The 23,942-nt window shown below is 45.7% G+C and overlaps 2 protein-coding genes across 4 annotated transcripts in view; one reads left to right on the top strand and one right to left on the bottom strand.

The window, feature by feature from the left end:
* The window catches only part of botv (exostosin like glycosyltransferase 3), a 24,281-nt gene extending 9,342 nt beyond the window's left edge, over positions 1 to 14,939 (bottom strand). Inside the window, exons 1-8 of the mRNA XM_089571708.1 lie at positions 14,640 to 14,939; positions 13,990 to 14,160; positions 12,283 to 13,786; positions 10,317 to 10,418; positions 9,245 to 9,399; positions 5,915 to 6,042; positions 2,418 to 2,562; positions 341 to 469 (exon numbers count right to left, since the gene is read on the bottom strand). Coding sequence (XP_089427834.1) covers positions 341 to 469; positions 2,418 to 2,562; positions 5,915 to 6,042; positions 9,245 to 9,399; positions 10,317 to 10,418; positions 12,283 to 13,786; positions 13,990 to 14,160; positions 14,640 to 14,789 — 2,484 coding nt within the window. The 5' untranslated portion in view covers positions 14,790 to 14,939. The remainder of the gene's footprint in view (positions 1 to 340; positions 470 to 2,417; positions 2,563 to 5,914; positions 6,043 to 9,244; positions 9,400 to 10,316; positions 10,419 to 12,282; positions 13,787 to 13,989; positions 14,161 to 14,639) is intronic.
* RagC-D (Ras-related GTP binding C/D) overlaps positions 14,862 to 23,942 on the top strand; it is a 22,172-nt gene continuing 13,091 nt past the window's right edge. Inside the window, exons 1-5 of one of the 3 annotated variants that reach the window (XM_089571713.1) lie at positions 14,862 to 15,011; positions 15,550 to 15,704; positions 15,864 to 15,958; positions 18,027 to 18,160; positions 21,440 to 21,639. In XM_089571713.1, the coding sequence (XP_089427839.1) occupies positions 15,009 to 15,011; positions 15,550 to 15,704; positions 15,864 to 15,958; positions 18,027 to 18,160; positions 21,440 to 21,639 (587 nt within the window). In that variant the 5' untranslated portion in view covers positions 14,862 to 15,008. Of the gene's footprint in view, positions 15,012 to 15,537; positions 15,806 to 15,863; positions 15,959 to 18,026; positions 18,161 to 21,439; positions 21,640 to 23,942 lie in introns of those variants that run through there. The other 2 variants (XM_089571712.1, XM_089571714.1) reach the window with 2 other exon arrangements.

Raw genomic sequence — 23,942 nt, 5'->3', positions numbered from 1 at the left:
ACAGCCGCGCGTTTGTGATCCCGGAAGTCGTCATCCCCGCCGTTTCATGATAAAGATCACCTAGAATGTCGCGCACGGCGGTCCCGGTATTGAAGTATTAACCGTGTTACAACCGCGTTATTGGTAGTGACATTTTTTAGGTGAAAAAAGCTTGAACATGAACCGGAGTAATCGATGAACTCGCAAAAAAAGATGAAAAATTCGCATATAAGACGCACCCTTGTATAGGACGCACCAGCAAGATTTTCGAAAAAAAGCCGCGTCTTATACACCGGAAAATACGGTACCTGGACCTCCACTGACATCTGGTGCATTCCTAACTATACTCCGGAGTTCTTACCTTGAGAGGTGGCTTCCGAGTGATGTGTGAGACTAGGAAGTTCATGGCAATGTCCTCGCAGTTCATGTACTCGTCCACTTTGTCCCTGATGGCTTGAGGCATCACGTACGTGTACACGTACGAGTAGTACTGCGCATGAACGCATAGAGAGACGGGGTCTCAGTTTCCACAATCATACAAAGACTTTCTTTGCTCTAATAAGCACTTTCGCACAGCAATACTGCAGAGATGCTTGGGCTTCTCACCTGAACTGGTCACAGAGTAAGGGTGAAAAATTGTCTTAAAAGCTGGCATAATTAGCAGAATGCCATTCAAGAACCAAAAACAACTGGCTTTCGAATGATGTCCCATAATGCATAAAAAGGAACTTCAATGTACTCATTCACAGGAAGCCGCCGCGGTGGCTCATTAGCTATGGTGCTCGGCTGCTGGCCCGAAAGACGCGGGTTCGATCCCGGCCGCGGCGGCTGAATTTCTTTGGAGGAGAAATTCGAGGCCCGTGTACTGTGTGATGTCAGTGCACGTTAAAGAACCCCAGGTGGTCGAAATTTCCGGAGCCCTCCACTACGGCGTCTCTCATAGCCTTAGTCGCTTTGGGACGTTAAACCCCATAAACAAACCAAACCAACCATCATTCACAGGAGGCAATGTGCTGTCCTAGTGCAGAGCGTAGTGCATTTGTCAAAATCAATGCACACCGTTGACATCTTATCAAGGGAAATGGTGAACAGCTTACCAGTGTAGTACTATACTGTGAAAATAAATGGCCTAGTTTATCGGTTGCCATGTGCCGGCTTTTGTCCTTCATGCCAAAAAAATAAAAATGACGGCATCTCCATGGAGAGCCTGCTTTCAATTTTTTTTCATTCCCTTCAAACTCTTGGCCCTTCTAGGCGGATTCTAGCCTCTCGGCAGCTGCCAATATTTGCTTGAAATTGATTCTTGGTCAATAAGCAGAGGGCACTACTGCAGAGCCTTATGGGACATACAATATGCAACTGTTAAGCCTTCACATTGCAAACACCTTGCTACAGCAAACAACTAATGCACCAAAAGAGCAATAATCAAAATGGCCCTAAATGGTTCTCTCCCTTCCACTGGTACCCAACCAACGCTTATACAACCTTTGCAAAATCATACAGCCTGCAAGGTTTTCTTTTCGGTGATGCAATATAGTAGCTTGTTTTGCATCATCAGAATTCCAAAACCTCGTGGAAGAAAGATACCACAGGTGCTCAGGCTTTCCCCAGGTGCTACAAGAACCCCGCTATACATACCTTGGAAGCAAACTCCTTGAGTTGTACCGCCTGTTCCGTATATATCTGTCCGTGTTAGAAAAAAGTCTCCTGCGCAAACTACTGGACTATATGGGCTCAAACGCCGACTACAAGGTAGCTTATGATGGTCTTTGTCTTTCAATATGTAATTTAACATCTAAACTTGCCTGCATTTTCAGGAATCGGTGAAAAACTGCATTCGGCTGCGGCAGAACTTTTCGTCCAGGCGAGCAAAGAAGCCACTTTGACAGGCTGCGCCATCTGGCGAGCGGTGAGGCAACCAATGTCAAGGCTTGTGGCGGGAATGCGCACCTTCCTGGGGTGTCCTTGCGCGGTTTCTTCGGATGTGCGTGTCGTCTGCTCCTTGAAATTAACACCGCTCGCCAGATGGCGCAGTCTGTCAAACTGGCTTCTTTGCTCGCCTGGACGAAAAGTTCTGCCGCAGCTGAATGCAGTTTTTCGCCGATTCCTGAAAATGCAGGCAATTTTAGATTTAGATGTTAAATTACTTATCGAAAGACAAAGACCATCGTAAGGTACCTTATAGTCGGCGTTTTGAGCCCATATAGTTCAGTAAATTGCTCAGCGGAATTTTTCGTAACAGGGACAGATAAATACGGAACACGCGGTATATATTTCTGACAAAGACTGCGCACATGTCTGCTTCCTCCCCTGTTTGCTGCTACTTTTAAGAGTAACACTCCTTAAAACATGACTAAGCTTTAGAACCTAGATGGTACAGGTACTCCACTTTATAAAAGTGCAGTGCAATCAATACAGACGTGCTCTGCACCACGCACCTTGTGGAAGAAAGCCGCCCCCATGAGCACCATGGACAGCTCACACGAGTAGTTGCTGTTGTAGTACCACGACTTGTGGCCCATGTCCCATGCATGGTAGCGGCCTGGGAAGCCCACGATGCGGTCCCGAGCTTCACGCCACACCCTGTAACAACAAAGTAACAAATGGCAATACCAGTGGGAGCGGCAGCTGGTGAAGCTTTTGCTCTCAGTTTGTTCAATAAAAATTCAATAAATATTGACGTCGCTAGGATGTTTCCACCAACTCCAGATGTACAATGAAATCTCGTTATAGCGAATTGGTAATAAATCGCAAAATAGTTCAATATAGCCAAAATTCGCAATACAAAATTTTTCCAAAAACTCGCGCTGGAGAAGCGAAATTTAGTCAGTGAAAGAATGGCAATTTGGAAAGACTTTTTCCTTACATTTAGCACCATTTCGAAGCCGCTCGCGACGATTTCAGAGGCAGGAAAAAAAGAAACTTAAGTTGGCTTCCCCGCACAGCATTGCAGCACTCGGCAGGTCAAATGCCAGCTAGGGTGGCTTCCTTGCATAACGGCAGTTTCACGTAAAAAAATTGGATGACAGGTCGCCGTTTTCACCACCTCCGCTCCGTGACAGTCGACGTGAGCTGAGGATAGCTGCTCGAAATCTCCAACAACCGACTGTATCATTGGTTCCAGGGCACTATTGATGGGTGCGCGAAGGCCACAAATGGATGCTAACCGCCTAGCTATGAACTGTTATCACCGCTATATCTTCTGTGACGCTGCTGGCAGATGTGAGATAAAGTGTGAACTGTGGCTTGAATGCTTGCCACACTGCCACCTACCGCTTGCTTTCCAAGTAGGCACAGCTTAGTGCTCAGCAGTTCAGAACATCCGTTTTATGGCAAACCACATTTAATATATTAAAGGGCAACTGCAGCACTTTTTTGAGAATTTCGCGACATTCAAGGATACAGATCTTTATAGGCTGCAGGTAAAGCATGCCAAGTGTTTTTGCACTAGCATTTAAAATAGTGACGTAATCGACGATTGAATTTTGCGCTTCTCCTCAATGCACCGGAGAAGTGCAGGGAAACTCGGCGTGACGTCATGGAAGGTATGATTTCAAATTACTGCTGTCGTCAGCCACACCCTGCCCTGACGCGTTAGACACTGCCAAACAACTCTCGGCAGGGTTCGCCTTCGGTGGCGTTGGTTTTTTTCCTTCAAAGCACGCGTTTGTGCGTTGGAGATGTACCCATACCTTCGATGACGTCATCATGCGCCCCCCACTTGGCGTTGTGCGCTGCGGAGAAGCTGGAATGGCGTCCGGATTTTAATCGGCGATTACTTCACTATTTCAAGTGCTAGCCCAAAAAGACTTCGCATGCTTCACCTGCAGGTTTCACACATTCGACCCTCTTAAGCTCGTTGATTTCTAAAACCTATGCAGTTTCCCTTTAAAGGGACAGTGAGGAGAGCTCTATCAATATTTTTTTTACAGCAAAATCCGATAGTTTGGCCTTTCATGGCTTTGTTGCCACTTGGCCGGCAGCGGAAGAAGCATTTATTTCTAAGAAATTTGGATTCGAAGTTGACAAAGTTTTTCCCGCCGCTCTGATTCAAACTTGGGATTCTCCTATGACGACACAGGACTAAGTGACGTGAAACATGACGTGCGCATGACGTAACGCAGACTCCGTGATTTCTGACGGCCAGCAGTGCGGCCTGGCAGCAGCCGAAAAGAAAGCTACCGCCGGCAGCACGTTGAAGGCATCTATCGGCTATTGCGGCCGTCGCTACCGTCGCTTCGTTTCGGTTTGCTCAGGCATTTTGCCAGCGTTACGATGGATCCCGTTCTCAAAGTCGTCAACGTAGTTCTAGCAAATAGACAGCTTTAGCATACCGTGTACCTTGTCACCGCTAGTGGAATACCGGGAGCCCGCCTACTGCCGGAGAGCAGGCGCTGATTGGTCCCGATGCTGCAGGCGCGCGCGGAGCTGCCGGATACGTGGCGCCATCTGGCGACGTCAAGGAGATTTGCGCATGCATGGCTGCGCCTCAGTGATTTGTGGTTTCTCGTGTTCTAGTGTTTCTAGAACCATTGGTTCTAGCAACACTGTTTTGTCCTATGACGTCATCACGCTTGTACTTGCGAGCTTGGCCTGTGGCGGCGATACCTGTATTTTGGTTCTTGCTCTTTTCTACGTTACAAGAGCTTTATTGTCAGTATGAGTGGCGATTTTGTAATCACGAGCTGGTATTCTGTCGATACAAGCCAGCTTCAATTTCTCCTCAGTGTCCCTTTAAGTAGGAAATAGTGTGTCTGTTAAAAATATTTACAAACAGTTCAATGTAGCCAATAATTTGCAATATCCGCATTTGCTACAACGAGATTCGACTATACAAACTGTGTCTTGACTAAGGCTAGTTGGAAATGGGATGTTGTATTGGGTTATTTCAGCACAAACAGGAACGATCGCCACATGACAAGCGCTGTCTCACAACTAAAGGCTTTCATTGACAGAGGGAACAAATGACACACACACAAATGAGCAAAACTAGCGTGTGATCAGTGCAATTTTTCTTGATTTTTTTTCTTGAATCTGTCAATAAAAACCTCTCATTATGAGGCAATGCTTGTCCTGTGCTCATTTTTTTCTTTGTGCACTTGCCTATTTTTGATGAATTAACGTAAGATGACAAATTCATCAACCGCAACACACAATCCTTGACTGCGTCTCGAACACACCAGAAGACAAGTACTACTATGTGAGCCAACCTGAGTGCAGTAATTTTACTTTGCACCTCTATTTTAGGCTCACTTGAAATTGCGATTAAATTCAGCAGTACTTTCTCCCTGGTCCATCATGTTGATAATACTTAACGAAATTGTATACAAGAGCGTATTAAAACTGCAAATAACTTAAAAATAACAAACCAAGTTAAAACCTTTCCTACAAAAACTACTGTGTAAAAATTATGCTGATGAGGATTGCTGGTCACTGGCCAAAGTCAATAATGATGGAAAGACGTTTCGGGAGCGCTACGGCTCCCTTGTTCACTATCTATATCTTGTTCACTATCTTGTTCACTATGGATAGTGAACAAGGGAGCCGTAGCGCTCCCGAAACGTCTTTCCATCATTATTGACTTTGGCCAGTGACCAGCAATCCTCATCACCATGATTCCTGACCAGACGGTATGCCGTCAAACCCTCGACTACAAAAATTATGCTACAGCGCTAGCTAACAGCAGATTCTCTAAAGCTCTAAGAGAATAATTAGCTGGTTCGCAACGATTAAACAGTAACCACAGAAACTTCAAGACATCTTATTGGTACAATTTACACATCATTTATACTCCACCAAAAAATGTAATTTACAACCCTTCCCACAGGCACAAGTGGTGCTTAGTAAAATTTTTCATATATGAAATTTTTCTCTTACATGGGAAAGAACAGACGACCTACCCTGCGGCCCATTGTGAGATCTTACACACACATACCTGAATCCAAAGACTATTTCATCGTGGCGCAAGTGGGTGTCATCGTCGACTGAAAGCACAGCCTCTGTTTCGATCGAGGAGAACGGCAGGAAACGGTTGTTCAGACTGTTCTTCTTTGCACGGACCACCTGGCAGAGAAAGAAAGCTTTCTGAAGTTTGACTTCAACTGCACGCAGCAAACCAAACACTCTGCAAACTGATTCAACGTAGACTTCCGTCAAATCAAAGGAGCTGCTTCAGAGGTCTTGTTGCCACTCATGGGCAACAGACTCTCATCTTTGGATGACATTACAATGCTATTTTTTATAGCATTGTAATGTAGCTATAAATATGCTATTGTAATGCTATTGTAATAGCATTGTAGCTGTGTCAGTTTATGAGATCTGCCTTGCCTGGAACTACTGGTAGCATGAGAGTGCTGTGGAATATTTATATGGCTAATGAATTCAAGCAATTCTCCAGTGCTAATAATAATTATTATTGTTATTATTAGTAGTAATAGTATTACTATTAATTAATGCTTCAGATAGGGGGTGTGCAAATTACACGATGATTTCGCGAACACTTCCTAAAAAACTTTGCAAAGGTCGTAATGCGCAATACATAGTACTATATTGCTGCCTATACGTTGGCCCCCCAACTTGCACTTCTCACTGACCAAAAAAAAAAATGAATGGCAGTTTAGCATTGCTAAGCCCGAAATATTGTGCGTAAGTACAGTTTTTTTGCAGGTGGACACACCACCATCACATACCTCAAAGTGAGACTAAGGTGTCCACTGACCCAGGGAGCCAGTTATGTGCATTACCTCGCTGGTTTTGAGAAAAGAAAAGGCGCATAACTGCCTCAATGCGATTGAGGTGTCCATTGACCCAGTGAGCCAGTTACACTTGCTACTCAGAGGCTTCATAGAGATACCACTGAAACCTGGGGAGTGCTTCTAGAAGTGCTTTCACATTAAAAAAATTATCGGATGGTTCAGCATGGCTAAGCATGGAATACCGCGCAGTAGCACTAGTTACGCTGGGCACTTAAGGCCCTTATGTGCCAAAGGCATTTGACCTAAAGGCCTTTACCCGAAGGACATTTATCATGAAGGCCTTCCCCCTGAAGACCTTTAAAACAAAGGCCTTTACCCTGAAGACCTTTAAAACAAAGGCCTTTACCCTGAAGACCTTCACATAGGTGTGCCTTCACCCAAGCATTCACTCAGGTGAGGGCCTTCTAGGTGTACACACCTGGAAGCAGGCTTCAGACACAAACGTGTGCCCAAAAATGTCTTTTTCTAAGCCCTTTTTCTTTTCTTCAGGCCTACGTTAAAAGTTGACTCCAAATGTAAGACGCATATCCCCTCCCGCTTTGCACTAGGTTATGTAGTTCCCCACAGGATGGAATAGCAGCACATGTGCAGCTCAAAGCAATGAGTGCTCAATGATACAATTGCAAAGCCAGCAGTCAGAGGCAAATGGAGATATAAAGCGATAAAACGGCGCCCTCGCATGCGACCCGGCTAACTAGTGATAAACCGAACACCAAACAGCGAGCGGTTGAGTAGTTTCGGATTCCGGCACGCGGCAAAGGTTACCGGAAGTTTGCTTTCACAACTGTTCCGCAACTGTTTATATAATACAGGGTGTCCCAGCTAAAAGTAACCAAGCTTGTAAAAAAGAGGATGATCCCTAGCCGAGTGAGACCAACTGAGGGTTGTTGCCAGTCGCGTGTCCTAGTCTGTAGTATTTTTTTATTATGCAAACATGATTAATTAGCAGAGACTAATTAGCTAACTTTTTAATTATTGCCTACAGGAAGAAAGTGTCAATGCAGGAGTTGTAGATCCCTTAGAAAAATAACCGTTTGCCGTGTTTGCAGCCAAGTGCCACTGATACAGCTTCTTTTATTTGACTTAAAAGAAAGCCCGCGAAATACAAAAAGAGCCACGTGATAGGGAAGCAGTTTCAGCGCTCCCAGACGACCGGCCAAGCAATGACATTCGCTTATCTTTGCAACGCTGTCCCGAACGGGGTTCGGCGTTTTGCGATGGTTGCGAGATATACGCCAGCAACTCTCGTATCGGCGCTAGGGCGACCGTTTCTTCAGCGCGTGACGGTGCAAGTTAGCGGCACGGCCACATTCCTATCACTCGAGGCGAGGTTTCGCGTGGAAAAGCGCTCCATGCGAGCCGCGCTTCACTTCCTTGAAAAGCAGCACCCGCTCACTTTCCATGATGCATAAGCAGTTCCTGGCGCATATCTCGCCACCACCTCAAAACGCTGAACCCTGTTCGGGACAGCGTTGCAAACATAAGCGGATGTCGTTGCTTGATCGCTCGTTTGGGAGCGCTGTAACTGCTTCCCTATCATGTGGTTCTTTTTGTATTTCACGGGCTTTAAGTCAGATAAAAGAAGTTGTATCAGTGGTACTTGGCTGCAAACATGGCAAACGATTATTTTTCTATGGGATCTACAACTCCTGCATTGAAACTTTCTTCCTGAAAGCAATAATTAAAAAGTTAGCTAATTAGTCTATGCTAATTAATTATGTTTGCATAATAAAAAATACTGCAGACTAGGACACGCGACTGTCAACAACCCTCAGTTGGTCTCACTGGGCTAGGGAACATCCTCTTTTTAACAAGCTTGGTTACTTTTAGCTGGGACACCCTGTATATATATATATATATATATATATATATATATATATATATATATATATATATATATATATATATTTGGTTTATTGGTTTATTGGGGTTTAACATCCCGAAGCAACTGAGGCTATGAGGGACGCCGTAGTGAAGGGCTCCGGAAATTTCGACCACCTGGGGTTCTTTTACGTACACTGACATCGCACAGCACACGGGCCTCTAGAATTTCGCCTTCATCAAAATTCGGCCGGGATCAAACCCGTGTCTTTCGGGCCAGCAGCCGAGCGCCGTAACCACTGAACCACCGCGGCGGGGATATATATATATATATAAACCCGGGGGCAATAAGCGGTGCACAAATTACAAATAAAAGAGGGGCTCATCACTTAAAAAAAAATGAAACAATGCACTGATTCTAATGGAATAAACCTCATGACCTTCTAATCCCAAATCCAGTGTGCTACCTAATGAGGCATGGTCCCATAAGGATAGGTAAGATTTCTGAGAATCTAACGCGGCTGGTGAATCACGAGATAGTATAAGTCAAAGGAGAAAGAACATTCTCAGATGCTGTGTCTACTTCCGGCTACGCAATATTATGACAATCTTTCATCCTTTTTCATAGAGAAATTGAGAGGCCCAGAACAAGAAGATACAAAGAGGAATGCAAGTATGACTGCACTGACCTCAATGGGAACACCAATATCAGGCCAGCGCAGGTCCGGGGATGGTGGCTTCAAGCTGTTCCACACAACTATGACCTTGTTGAGGTGAGGAAGGCTGTGCAGCCTCTGAAGAGAGTCGATCAGCACTGCTTCCCGCTCATAGGTCAGCATCACCACTGCAAACAAAAAATGGATGGAATGGTGACCACAGGTTAGGTTCCATGAGATGTCAGCATGCTGTATCTTTGCTTAGTTTCGTCTAAGTTGTCCTGCTGTATCTTTGCTTATACTTTGCTTTGCTTATGAGAAAAGTATACAACAGCTGTATCCTACCGGTACTCACCTATGGGGCAGAAACGTGGATGCTAACGAAGAGGGTTCAGCTTAAGTTAAGAACAACGCAGCGAGCTATGGAAAGGAAAATGATAGGCGTAACGTTAAGAGATCGGAAGAGGGCGGAGTGGGTGAGGGAACAAACGCAGGGTAATGACATCTTAGTTGAAATCAAGAGGAAGAAATGGGCTTGGGCAGGGCATGTAATGCGAAGGCAAGATAACCGCTGGTCCTTGAAGGGTAACGGAGTGGATTCCAAGAGAAAGCAAACGTAGCAGGGGACGGCAGAAAGTTAGGTGGGCTGATGAGATTAAGAAGTTTGCGGGGATACAGTGGCGGCAAATGACAAAGGACAGGGTTAATTGGAGAGACATGGGAGAGGTCTTTGCCCTGCAGTGGGTGCAGTCAGGCTGATGATGATGATGATGATGATCTTTGCTTAGTCTCGTCTAAGTTGTTGAACATCGCAAGGCGACTCAGGCTATGAGGATCGCTGTAGTGGAGGGCTCCGGATAATTTCGACCACCTGGGGTTCTCAAACGTGCATCTGACATAGCACAGTATATGGGCCTCTAGCAACTCACCTCCAAGTCTGTATTTCATGACCTACAAAAGCACCGCGGTTAGCTAAGTTCAGGACAAAATGCAACTGGGACCGACTGGGAACTAACTAGAATGAATTGAATTCCAGTTGGCTCCAATTCAGTTTTGGCCAGTTCCAATTGGTATTTTTTAACTGAACAATCAAGAGCTAGCTTGCCTGTGAACTGTTCCCTCGGAACATTGCCACCAAGGACTTCACCAAACTCTTTTCCAGAGCCACCAGCACCTTGGGCAATTGGCCTGAAGCCAAAACTGGAACCTGCATGGTGGAAATATGCGTCGCTTAGAAGGAAAGGTGCAAATGTTATACACAGGCACATAGAGTAAGTGGAAACTACACAAGCGTGAAAGTAAAACCTTCATGTAGCGCAAGCTGAATTGCTTTGGGCATCAACAATACAACAATCTTTTAACAAAATGAGTACAGTAATGAAATTCTCGGCCACATTTTTGAATACCTGAGATGAATGCCATTAAAACACCTGTGGGTGCCTTTACCTACCGTAAGTTGAGGGAAGAGCAATTAAGGGCATGTTCAAGGTGCTGATGTCGATCCACACTCATAGCTTCGTTAAACAGCATTCTGGGCCTTTTGTTATTGTGCCAGCAAAACTAAAAATACACACCCTACTTGCTCAAAGTCAAACCTGGCATCAGTATTTACATATATTGTTTGAACTAAACAAAAGAAAGCCCTTCTAAATATAAACATGGCCCCGATGCTCGTTCTACTGCTCACTGGTTTGTGGCCATATTATGCACAACAATAATTTTTTGTCGATTTCAGATGGACTGGGCACGCAATGGAGCCTCATAAGTTTTCAAACACAACAGAAGCAATACGCAACCTCTGCGTGTATGAAGGTTGACTGTGAAAAAGTGATTTCAGTTTTTCTAGTGTATGTGCAGGCAAAACTTCTGTACTCTTAGTATACAATGTGTAACTCAGAGTGTAAGCAGCAATGCCCATTTCACACAAACAAATCAATTTAAAATGGTCACCCTGCCACTGGTTCAATTAATGTCAACAAAGCCAGACTAACACTGTTATTTCAGTATTCATACTGCTGGAAAGTTAAGCTAGTCTGCTACTAAGCTGAAAAATAATCACAGGTAAACTGTTCCAAGACAGTTTGTAAAACACATCAGATGTAAACTGTACCACATGGACTGAGAATCCAAGACAGACCCACTCATACTATTCCAGGAACAGAAAAATATAGATGAAAAGCATTTTGCATTAGCATGAGAATAGAATTAAGAACTGCTCTTGCACAGCAGCACACTTCCCAGAACATAGAAGCAGTAAGTCAGAGCTCACCCCAGTATGTCCCATAAACTGGCTCTCAAGGGACACCTTTTGATTTAAAGGGGTCCAGAAACACTATCTTAGTTGACTATTTTGCCTGTTGATCCCATACAGTAAGTTACAATGGTGTTATTAGCATCGGTAATACCGCATATATTCCGTTTTTTAATATTTTAATGTCCTCCCAAAAAGCAATTCATGCCTCTGATGGTGTCCCTACACAGTGGCGGGTTTCAGCAGCGGATATGACATCACCTGGCGCGAGCGTGATGATTGTACAAACAGTAAATATACTGCAAATTTTGTGAATAAATAGAGAAAAATTTTGTCACCTGTCTGCGTTTTATATTAGATCAACAAAAACAACTTGTTTGTCTTAGATAAAAGCCCTGCAAAGCAAGTAAAATAAAAATACACCACCAGGGGCGCTCTGGCATGGAAACAACACTGCCAGTCTCACCAAAAACGAGTTACAGAGAGCAGGCAACCGTGGGGTGCAAACTTCCGCATCGTGCTCTGGCAGGCTGTTTTGATTGGTTGCGCCAGGTGCCGTGCCGTCATCGGGAGAGCGAAATAGGAGTGGGAAGCACCGCCAAAATCGAGTTGAGGGCAGCGTTTTGTTTACTTGTATTTTGAAATTTCTTCATTGAATGACTCCCGTTCCTGTGCATCAATTCCTGTAATTCTTTTTAGGTCAGCATCTGTGCGACATAAAGAATCCACCTGAAGTATAGCCGGTATCCCGCCGAGCAGTGTTTCGCAGCCCCTTTAAGTAATTTGTAGATGCAGATTCAACCTTTTCTAACTCACTCACCCATGAACTTGGCCTCAGAAGGGAGGATAGGGTCTTGGGCTCCATATGGATACATGGTGTGCGGGTCAAATTCCTCATTCCACACCTTCATCCGGTCATTCAGTGTGACAGAGAAGTTCCGCTGATATGTCAGCGACGGAAACGGTGGCTCGATGGGGCCAAGCATTTCATCCATCTCTGTGTTCGGAGCAGCTTCCACCGTGAGTGGACGAAAAGTGCTGTTGAACACGCTCGGAGATGTTTCCTCGTGTGCAGGCGGAGCGGGTATTCCAAGTCGCGTACGAACAAGCGAGAGCGTTGCCTTGATCACACGAGACGTTGTGGACAGGTAGTTCTCCCAAACCAGACGGCCGCGGCGGCGAAGCTCCACAATGTCCACGTCCAGGTAAGTCCGCAAGACGAAGTGGACTTCAGTGATACGGGCCAGCGGTAGTACAAGAGCTGCTCGAGACCAGTCGACAAACTCTGCAAATGGCAGCTCGACGGCATCTCCACCGAGAATGACAGGAATGGCTCCGTTCTGGAGGCTTTCACGGACACGTGTCAGAAAGCCAGCGGTCGAGATAAAGTCAGTGGGAGGGGCAAAAATGAGAGAGAATGTCGACTCTTGCAAGAGCTGGGCCCGACTCGAGTGATCCCCGCACAAAGCCCACTCATGTGGTACATAGGACGAATTCTCGACTGCTGCACAGGTAAAATTGAAGTTAAACTCATTGTCAAAGCCCTGCGACATCTTTTTGAGAAGGTTTACAATCATTTCGTTCGCACGGGCTGTGACAGTCATGTTAGCGCCATGAACGAGTTTGCCGTGAAAACTCAGGAGGTACCGTCGTCGAGCAGGTACAATCACCGGTGTTGACTGCCACAGGTGTTCTGGCTCCTTGCCAAAAATTACCGGCGGTATGACGAGATCAAACTTCTGTCGGAAAGCCATCGCTCCTGCGGATGGCTGTGCAATGATGGCTCGCTGCACATAATTTTCGTTAAGAACAGCTGCGCTCCCCAAGTTGATCACAACGTGATTGCGCCCATTGCCATTCCAGTGAATGAGCTGCTGAAGGTAATTTGCCACTGAGCCCGACACCAAGTTGTTGTTGAGGATAACCACATAGACACATGCAGTACTTGGATCAAAAGTGGCGTGAACATTTGTGTCAAGGATATGTGCGACAGATGCCCTGACATTAGGGTCCAGGACCGAGTCATCAGTTGGATAGAAATAGACCGGAAAGCCAGAGGTGAGGGAGCAGTGTGAGTAGTCGAAGCACGAATGCATCTGGCACTTAGGCGGCAGCTCTGGCGCCGGCAGGTACAACTGACGAGCATCTTCTCCTAATGAGAGCTTCAGAGGAGGGTGAAGTAGTGGTATGTTTCGACTTTCTAATTCTTCTCGAGCATAGGCGGCTTGTTTCAGAGAAAGCTTAATGCGGTCCAGCTCGAGGCGATTTTGGGTGTAGCCACGCTTCGATTCTTCAACGCTCTGAGTCAAGGTAAAGATTTCAGCCTGCAAAAAAAAAAAAAATGAACAAATAAACAATGTACAGAAAATAACAACGCATGCACTAATACAAAAGCTCGTGGGTAGCATGTTCGAATTAAAGCGCTACAATGCTGTCAAAATTTGACACACGATAAAGCGTGCCTGTAGGTATGTAAATGTTCAGTTATCCGTTGCAGCATTACATACACCAAAAAATTTACACTTACCTGAAGTTTCTGCCGCTTCTTTTCAAGGTCTCGGAGCTCGCTGCTTACAGACAATTTGATGCGAAGAAATTCTTCAATTCTAAGTTTTAAGTCCTTTAGTTCTAAGATGTGAATGTCGTCAAGATGGATCCTCCTCTGCAGATCTTTCGTGGAGTCCACCGAGCCCACAAACTGCAATGCATTTCGAAAATTGAGCTCAGAATAATGCGAAAGGTTATATAACGAACATTTGATTGCAGCGAGTAAAATCAGAGAGCGAAAACCTAACCAAATGAGATTACATTAAGTGTTGCTGTCGGTGACAAGAGGACGGAGATCGTTCCGAAATAAGCTTTGCACACACCCAGCTTATTTAGCTTTTCAACGAAAATTCTCCGCGCACTTTCACCGGATGTGTCAAAGAAAAACAAAGGAAAATGTCCATTCCTTTTTTTTTTCATGCACTGAAAGTCAGTTCGCAAAACGGCACTTCAACGACTTTCTTTTCCACGCTTGGCTGCACAGTACCTCACGAGAACCTGTCAAAAGAGTGAAGGTTGAAGGACAGTAAATCCTTCGCTGTAGACCAAAACCTACGATCAGTTCGGAAGAACAATGACATCTAAGCGCAGGCAACGGTAACGGCAAAAGCAACAAGGAAAAGAGCTCACTTTTGAAATGTAGTGATGCATAAATAACGGCACAATAATCAAGGCGAGGAGAGCAAGCACCAGGAACCTTGAGGTTCTGACTCCGGCGAACCATACGCGCAGAGGTTTTGAGCTGAGACATCTCTTTAGACACCGCTCGTGATAGGCCATTCCTCAGGTTTTTGGTGCTAGCCTTAAGATTTTGAGGGCCGAAGAGGAACTCGCTTGAAACTTTACGAACGACATCGGCTCCCGGAGAGACGCTCCGCGTCTATCGGATGCATGGGCGCCGCCATGTTTACTCTCGCCGAATCACGTGAGACCGCAGTGGGCAAAGTGAGGGAGAGCGGCCTGTCATATGATGGTTAGGTGTGCGGACGGTTTGCGCTGATGGTAATGTTCGTTCTTGTGCCGTTTCTTGCTTTTTGCTCTCTTCTAATTTGTGTGCGTCTATGCGTGCGTGCTCGATTACGAGATGTAGACTGTTACAGTTACGTGTTCTGTGTTCGATCTCCTGCTTGGGTGCGCGGGGCCTGGGCGTTCACGACGGCGGTGTCGGCGGTAGCAGCCTGCGAGCGAGGCAGCCTGTCGGTGGTAGTGCGTGTAGCCGCTGGTTTTGCACTGCAAAGACACGCATTTTGCACTGCTGCCGGGTGCACGCACCGCCCTCGGCTTTCCTCCCACGGCGTCTAGTCGTGCGCAGCGCAGCTGCATCGCTTGTCCGCCGAACCACGCGGCTCTCGCTCGCCGTTTTCCGCCGTTTGTGACCGCGCCGACCGGGGCGGGCGACCCGTTGTCAGTGAAGAGAGGCGTTATTGGATGTTGCGACGGTGTTCGTCCACCCCGGCACCTTTCGCGGCTCTCCGTGCTCGTATTCAAAAGCCGCAACTTGTGACGGCCGTGTTCTGACAACGCTTCGATGTCGTTTCAGTCTTTCGCCGAGGACGAAGACGGGTACTCGTCGAACTACCACGTCGGGTCTTTGCCGCGTGATTATGCCTACGGACCCGACGACGCCGAGGGAGACCTGACACATGCCACGCAATGTGCAAGAAAAAGAAAAATCCTTCTCATGGGGTCCAAGGGGTAAGCGCGCAGTGTCCACTTGCTTTTGTCTTCGTGGTGATCGGCGATCCTTTTTCGAAGCTTATGCAGATCGCGACCGTTGCTTGGAACACTTGGAGCTAGTAAGTGCTGTCATTCTTTAGATTATAGCCCGTCTGGTCTATCTGTGCGGTTTTTCAGGAGCGGGAAGTCATCCATCGAGAAGGTGGTTTTTCACAAAATGTCACCCAATGAAACGCTGTTCTTGGAGAGCACCAACAAGATTGTCCGAAACGGTATGACTGTTCCCCATTTTGTCGCTCTTCTGATGGGTGTTTCTTTGTTGACATGCACACAGTAGATACTTAAGCAGCCTGTTACTGCATCTCTGATTGCCAGATGAAAGCAAAACCTGCAGCAAGTAGCCATTCGTATGGCATGTGAGGACACAAGTCGTTGCATTAAGTGCAGTACCGTTGATGTGATAGGCGTCTTTATTAAAAGGCCTTTAGGGCATTAAGAGATAAGCAAGTCTCGCCCACTCTTCAGAATTTATCTACACGGTGTGGCTTGTGATAGAAGAGTGCATGTTGGACAGTGTTCACGACTGCAGCTGCTCCTCTGTTAACTGTCTGGTGCGCAGCATTCTGCTTCTTGCAGAAAGGAGGGTTGAAGTTTTGGGAAATGGTAAGACAAGCCTGCATTTCAACATGAAACTTCACATTGGAACTACTGAAGTGATGATCAGTAATGCCATCACACAGGCTTGCTAGCCGTGATGTGTACGCAGTGGTCAGCTTCAGTATAGGCAAAGATGGGAGTTTTCAGTATTTCCCACTAAACTTTAAAAAAGCCCTGCCAACTTCGTTATTAGCTTAGCTTATACTTCAAAAAAATGTCAGATTCAGGGAATTTTTATGAACCGATCGCAACTGTTTTAAGGTGGGCCTGAAATCGGCACATGTTGACCAGTAGTGAGTTTTGGCCTGTAGGAGCAGCTGTAGAAGAACACATAATTACCTAGCCGCAGTGACTCTCACTAGTGGGAACTGCTCTACAGGTGAACAGCAGAGAAAAGCAACCGCTGTTAAGCATATAGGATAGGCCTCGAGGACTTAGAGAGAAGAGGCACTAAAATCTTGCTAGATTAAAAGAACACTGGTAGTGGTTAGCAAGCACCATATAGCGCAGGTGATTTGAACAGAATTTCTGTATTGTGCCTGTGAGCCTCAGTGGTTATGGTGCTCGGCTGCTGACCCGAAAGACGTGGATTGATCCTGGCCATGGCCGTTGCAGTTCGATAGAGATGAAATTCTGGAGGCCCATGTACTGTTCGATGTCAATGCATGCGAAAAAGCCTGAGGTGGTCGAAAATTATTCGGAGCCTTTCACTACGGCGTCCCTCATAGCCTGAGTCACTTTGGGACATAGCCCAAGTGCTAAAAATGGTGGTTGTGGAAATGTCGAGGCTCTGTATTTCTTTAAAACGCACCATTCTGATCAGCCATGTCTATTGTCATTGTCTTTTTTTCAATCTGGTGTCAACATGGAATGACGTTTAGTTCTTTAAAATGGGAGCTTCAAATAGAATGAGCGTGTAACTTTCAGATGATCACCTTGATTAGAGAAAAAGTTTGAGAACTGAGCAAAAATTGGAAAATTAGTTTTTGAAGAAGGGAAATGGTGCAGTATCTATCCTGCATCTCAGTGGACACCTGAATCCCGCTGCGAGGGAAGTGATAAAGGAGGGAGTGAGAGAAGAAAGGAAGAGAGAGGTGCCATAGTGGAATTTCGGCCACGTGGGGATCTTTAACGTGCGCTGCCATTGCACAGCGCACGGATGCCTTCGTGTTTCGCCTCCATCGAAACGCGGCCTCCACGGCTGGGTTTGAACACGAGAACTCCGGCTTAGTAGTTAATCGGCCTAACCACTGATCCTCCGCGGCAGGTTGAACTGAGCAGCGCAAAATCTAATGTGTAGACATTAGCAGTGTAAAATGCTCTGTCTTGGTTGATATTCAAGCCGTAATTCATAATAGAGCGAGCGTTTGGTCATGTCATTCTTAGATGATTTGGAAGGAAGACTGATTATTTTGTCACAGATTAGATATGTTCTTTCCACATAAGGCTTTCCTATTTTTCCTTATCAGCCTTGTATCTGGTTTTCATTTCATGATAATACTGCACTGTGCATTGTTCTTCTCGGCTTTTTATAAGTAAAAATATTAAAACCTATCAAAGTGATAGCGTTATGACCTTAAATGTTCATGTTTCCACGTAGCAATCTGTGCCTGTGCATTGTTCCACTAACTGCCCCCGTGTGAACATTCTGTGAGCATCTGCTTCGACTTCCATGCCTTGCAGACATCTCAAATAGCTCGTTTGTCAAGCTCGACATATGGGACATCCCTGGCCAGGTTGACTTCGTTGACCAGGTGTCGGACTTCAAGAACGTCTTTGGTGGCTGGGGAGCCCTTGTGTTTGTAATTGACGCTCAGGTACGGCCTGCATGGCACATGTCATCTAAATTTCACCAATGTGCTGTTATCTTGCAGGCTTTGTAATAATCATTTTTCCTATTACTAATAGCTTTTTTTTTTATGTTTACAAAAGTCTACGTGTGCATGCAGCCTTTCTTTGGCTTGGACTTTCATATATTTCACTGGCTAGGTATGATGTACAGTGGTGAGCAGCCTTGTCTAGAGCGCTTAAGCAGTGCGCACTTGGTAACAAAAACCGAAATTAGAGAGCAGCCCCTCATTACAGGGCAAAGTTTTCGTGCCTGCTTTGTTTACGAGGCTATCTGGCGCTACTTCCGTGCAAGCGTTGCAGCTGGACCCTAGAGGCTGCCACAAAATCTGGATTTGCTTGCAAGGAAGTGCACCGCCCGAGCGCTCTAGACAAGGCTGCTCACCACTGTACTGTAGGCGCCTAACAAAGTGTGCACAGTTTACAAGAACCAGAATGGGCACTTTTGCATTTCCGTAGTCGCTGGAATGAGCGGCTGGTGAGATTCCTGTTTCGAAGAGAAAGGTCATGCCCACTGCTTACTAATGACTGATCAAGCGCTGATGCCAACATTGCAGACGTGTCTGATAGCACACATGTACTTGCGAATTTTTTCTTTTATTTCGGTGCATGTTAGACTAATGCCATATTCCATTCGGCGATCCGGGGTACATTTTCTTGCTCTGCGAACCGAAGGGCTTGCTTCAGTGGGTGATTTGAATTCAGATCCCGCATTCTTATTGGCTGAGACGAATTTTGTGCTCCTTTGCGGATTCAGGGCTCTGCTCCCAATTGCCGATTGGAATAATACACCATAAGTTACTGGTGTGTCGTAAAACCAAATGCAATACAACCATATTCATGTCTTATGTGGCCATGTAGTAGTGCTGTCCATATACCTCTGGGTCTATTTATGATGAGGGCGCTGCTCGACCAGCATTAGTTTCAAAGAAAAATCGCGCCCCTGATGCATGACTTACTTTCCCGATATCATTCGTTTCTTCACAGTTAAAGGGACCATGCAAAGAATTAAAAGCCGCTTGTAAATGTTAGAAGTGATGCTCAGAAGCATTGACACCAAGTATGAGTCTTCGGAACTGAGCCGGCAATTTATTATGAATTTTTAAAAATCGTGTTTTTTAAAATTCGCGGGCCGTTTGGTGTCTTCGTAGGGAGCCATTTTGGAACCAAAATCGGGAAAACAGGCGTCACTAGTCCCATGACGTCGGCAGGCCACCACACGCTGTCATTCGCTCGAGCCGCGGCAGCTACGACGTCACGGGCACACTTCCGGTAGCGGTGAAAGTCGTCTGCTCGAGCCGCCGCGCGACCCCCTCGGGCAAGCGCGAGCCAGCTAGGCATTGCCTTTGCGCGTATGGTTTCAATTTACCTCTGCCGCCTCTTTCTGGCGCGAGTTCGGGAGCCAAGAAAGCGCAGAGACCAGAGAGACGCTGCCGACACACGCTGCTCCTCGGGAGTGCGACAACCGGAAGTCGTAAACCGAACGTCAGCGAATGACGTATTCATGGGCGGAGCCCAGTCCTGGAGCTGTTTTCTTTATTTTTTTATGGTGCCCCGTGCGTACGAGTTGAGGGGGGAGAGGAGGAGCGTGATTTTTAATCGTCTGTAACTTAGTTGTTATTGATGCTAGCTCAAAAATTCTTGCGCTGGGGTGACGAGTGATGGATTGCCTATCTTTACGTAATCTCTGTAAATTTATTTCATAGTCCCTTTAAGTGCAGTAATGCCCTTGTACAGAGGTCTTGGTGCATGTTAAAGAACCTGATGCCATTGTCATCAGCCTAATAACCATGTTCACTTTAGGACAGAGGCCTCCTCCATGTCCCCTCAATTAACCTTGTCCTAGTCTTGGAATTCACTTCATTACTTAAAGAGACCCTTGCTTATCTGTATGCTACATTTCATGCCCTGCCCATGCCCATTTCGTCTTTTTTTATTTCACGCCCTGTCATTTATGTGGGGAAAGGGGGTGGTCGTTAAGCCCAGGTGGTCGAAATTAACTTGTAACTCCAGAATGGTACTTCACTGAGCTGTAGTTGGATACAACTCAAGAATGAAGTGGCGAATGCCCCTCAAACAAGGGGCCCACCAGTCACTAGTGTTGGCCACTTGTCGTGACATCACGGTTAATCACCTTGAACCTGCTAGCTTGACATCTCAGGGTGCCGGCAGGTGAACTGTGGGTTCATCGGATTAACCACGACAGTCTGTGGACGCCATTGTCGACAGACTGCCTTTGAGGGGCATTTTCCACTTCGTCCTTTAGTTGTATCTGCCTGTAATTTTTAGATGGTTGAACACAAAGAAAGTGTGCGGCTGGTACACGACGAGGGCAAAGTTGACAACCTAGAGGGGAGAAGGCATTAACAACCCATCTGCTAGAAAACAAGGCATTGCATGGTAGATCAGAAATGAAGTCTAATAAAAGCAACATAGGTTGAACACACCACACTGCCGTCTCAGTTCATCTAAGTACTCTATTTCCTTGCGTGACTGCGTAACTGTTGTTGCCTTGCTATCGCATGTGTCCTGCTCCCAAACTATCTGACGCTTCTATGATTTCATGTCTGTGCTGGTCCTTATGTTTGTAAAGAATAGACACCTGATTGAAAGGCAGCTTGAAGTTGTGCTACAGCCATTGTAGCACCAGGTTTGATATAGGATTCCGTCCTGAATAGATTCCATTATTGAATCTCTCACCCATCGTCATTGCCTAAAGTGATGCCATGCCTTAGGCTCCAGCCAGTAATTAAAAGCGAATGCAGGGTGCGGCATCACTTCATCCAGCGGTAAAAGGGCGGGAAATTGAAAAATTACGTTAAATCGGTTGCATAATCGTTATATTTATTAGGAGGCGATTTCAGGGAGCATTAGTGCTGTCCGAAATGGTCATTGCAACATCTCTCCATTTGGTTCGTATTAACATATTGCCCGTAGGATAGTGGAACTCGGCAATGTGACGTTTAATCTACATTGTTTTCTGGTTGTGGGGTTGTTTTCACCCTCTCCCCTCCGTCTATTTATTGCGTGACCATGGGACAAACATGGGACAGCGCTGCATCTGTCAGCTTCTTTGCCCTCATTTTGTCTGTTGTGTTGTTCCTTTTTGTGTTTACCTGGAACCCTCTGTTATGGCTTGCCTTGCAGCATTGCTTTAGCATGTACAAACCCAGTTCACTTTTGTACCCTTCTCTTGCTTGGATGGTGAAGGCGACCGCAGCATAATTTTGGCCCCCTCCTCCTTGCAGGATGACTACATGGAGGCCCTGCAAAAACTAAACAAGACAGTGGTGATGGCAACCAAAGCGAACCCAGACATGAAGATCGAGGTGTTCATACACAAGGTGGACGGCCTCTCGGACGACCACAAAATCGAGATCCAAAGGGACATCCACCAGCGCGCCACAGATGACCTTGCCGACAGGGGACTCGACAGCGTTCAGCTCAGGTGGGCTGGCTCTCGTTTTAAATTTTAACTCTTACTCATCACATTTCGAGATTTCGTGGGGTCTGCTACCACCCTGAGATCACAGCGCCATCTGTGGCAGCAACTAGAAAACAGCACATCTCGCATTGAGACTTGTAGCGCCATCTACAGTAGCATTGTAGAAACAACCACCCGCCACATGCTTTAATCTCATTCATATCAATTCTAGTAAATCACACAACTAACGCTCATTGCTTCGTTTTCCAGACGGTGGCAAAGCTGTAAAGCAAAGCTGATAGTGAGACTCACTCCAGGCTTTAGTGTTTGTGCCTGTGTAACACATCAAGTGGTCACAGTGATGCGGCGTCACTGGCAGTGAGGAGGCAACTGAGCGTGCTTTGGACAGGTGTTGGTGGAGTCTCTTCATTTAATTGCAAACGCACAAACAGCTGTGCTGATCAAACTCATTGATAAGGGAACGTAATTTTAGAGGCCCCCTTTATTTTTTTTTAAAGCATTTGCATTTCACGGACTCCTGTACAGGGATGTGAACTGCCTGCTGTGTTGAATGCAAAGAGGTGGCCAGGCAACTTCTTGCTTCAAGAGAAAGTGTGCGGAAAGACTATGACGATAAGAGTGACAGTGGTAGCTGGGAAGATGAAAGACAGAAACTGCTAGGTTGCCGTGGTAACTCTTGGCTGGACAGTTGTCTTGCTGGCCACTAGATGCTGCCAGCAGGCAAGTGGCTCCGGGCCATCTGTGACATCATGACATTTCACCAAAAAGTGAAACTTTTTCATTGTGCATTGTGATGCTACATCTCTTGGAAATTCGTCATCATGGAGGGACTGCTAAATTTCTGCCTTGAGCGAGGCAGATAGAAGCAAACAAAAACAAATCGAGTTGTAATAAATTCTGTCCAAGAGAACAAAGATAAATGTTGTGTTGCAAATTTTCATTGCATGAACTGCATTTATTAAAGCAGCCACTGATGATCTATCCACTTTCTTCAGAGCTGTGGGAATTCATTCTCTGGTATCTTTGTGCGTTTTTATGTCTGCCATAAGAATGGGCTTATTTTCTAGTCGTTTTTCTTGCATGATTGAGGTGCCATGGAACAATTGCTGCGTAAATTTCCATCTGTTGCAAAGGCAGGATTCTGCCTTCCAGTGTTTCTTCTTAGCGAAAACAAGCAATGTGGTCAGGTAGTTTGCTGTTGTACATTTTTAAGTTGGTCAGACTTCTGGCCCAGGATTATTTTGCGGGATGTTTTGGTGCGACCGTCTTCACAAAAAAAAAACATCTGTGGTGTCTTGTGCATCGCCAGATTGCGTGACTTCACTATCTTAATACTTTTCAATTTGCCTATGCTCATATCTTACAAGAGACCACGGCGTGCAAGGAAAGTTTCTCTGAATGGCCTCATTTAGTGAACACGCTGAAGCAGAGATGACCACAGAAATCTTGGCTGTGCAAAGGTTGTGCCTAAATAAAGCGCAGGCCATCGCGTTATCTAGAATATCTTATCATCAGGCTGCGTGAATGGTTTACAGACCATGTGTCTTGCACTCGAGGGACAAAAAGATATGTTGTCTTCAATTTGTCTAGGCTAATCTTGTCTCCTGTGGACCATCATGACACGGAGTTCTTGCCGTGTAAAGTTTCAGTGGCAGTATTCTTCAACCGTATCACGAGAGCCTGGTGTACAGGGCGTCCACCTAATTAAGGCCCGGGCTAGGTAGCTGATGTCAGCGGGTGGATTTCGAGGAAGGCCCTCTCCCCCACCGAGCAAAGAATTTTGTAATAAAAAAAAACATCGAGTTGCCTGTAAGTTCTCCCCAGCTGATGCGTTGCAAAAAAAAAAAAAAAACTGATCACTTAAAGGAGTATAGACACCTGACATTTGAGTGCGTGTTTTCATTGTTTTAATGAGGCGTAAGCCATTACTATACACGGATTACCATGCGGTATTCTCCGAAGACCGCTAAATAATTTACAATCGAATTTCCTTCCCGTGCTGTTTTGGTTTCTGTTTCAGCAGCTGGCTGTGACGTCAAAAATTTGATTATAAATTATTTAGCGGTCTTGGGCAAATAGCACATCGTGATTCATGCATAGTGGTGTCATCCGTATCATTGTAGAGGAGAAAACATGCCGCCAAAGTTAACGTCTGTACTTCCTTAAACCATGTCTCATTTTTTTTAATAAATGAGCATATTAACATTCAATTATTGCATTTTCACTATTCAAGGTTTGTGGATATATTCTTAATTGGAAGGTTCTAGAGCATCATCTGAAATAATTTTTCAGTGTAGTATTTGACA

Source organism: Amblyomma mixtum, chromosome 2 (assembly GCF_055824585.1).
Source record: "Amblyomma mixtum isolate Tamu chromosome 2, ASM5582458v1, whole genome shotgun sequence".
Lineage (NCBI taxonomy): Eukaryota > Metazoa > Arthropoda > Arachnida > Ixodida > Ixodidae > Amblyomma > Amblyomma mixtum.
Note: the sequence above shows the minus strand (reverse complement) of the source record. Positions and strands in the feature narration are given on the sequence as shown.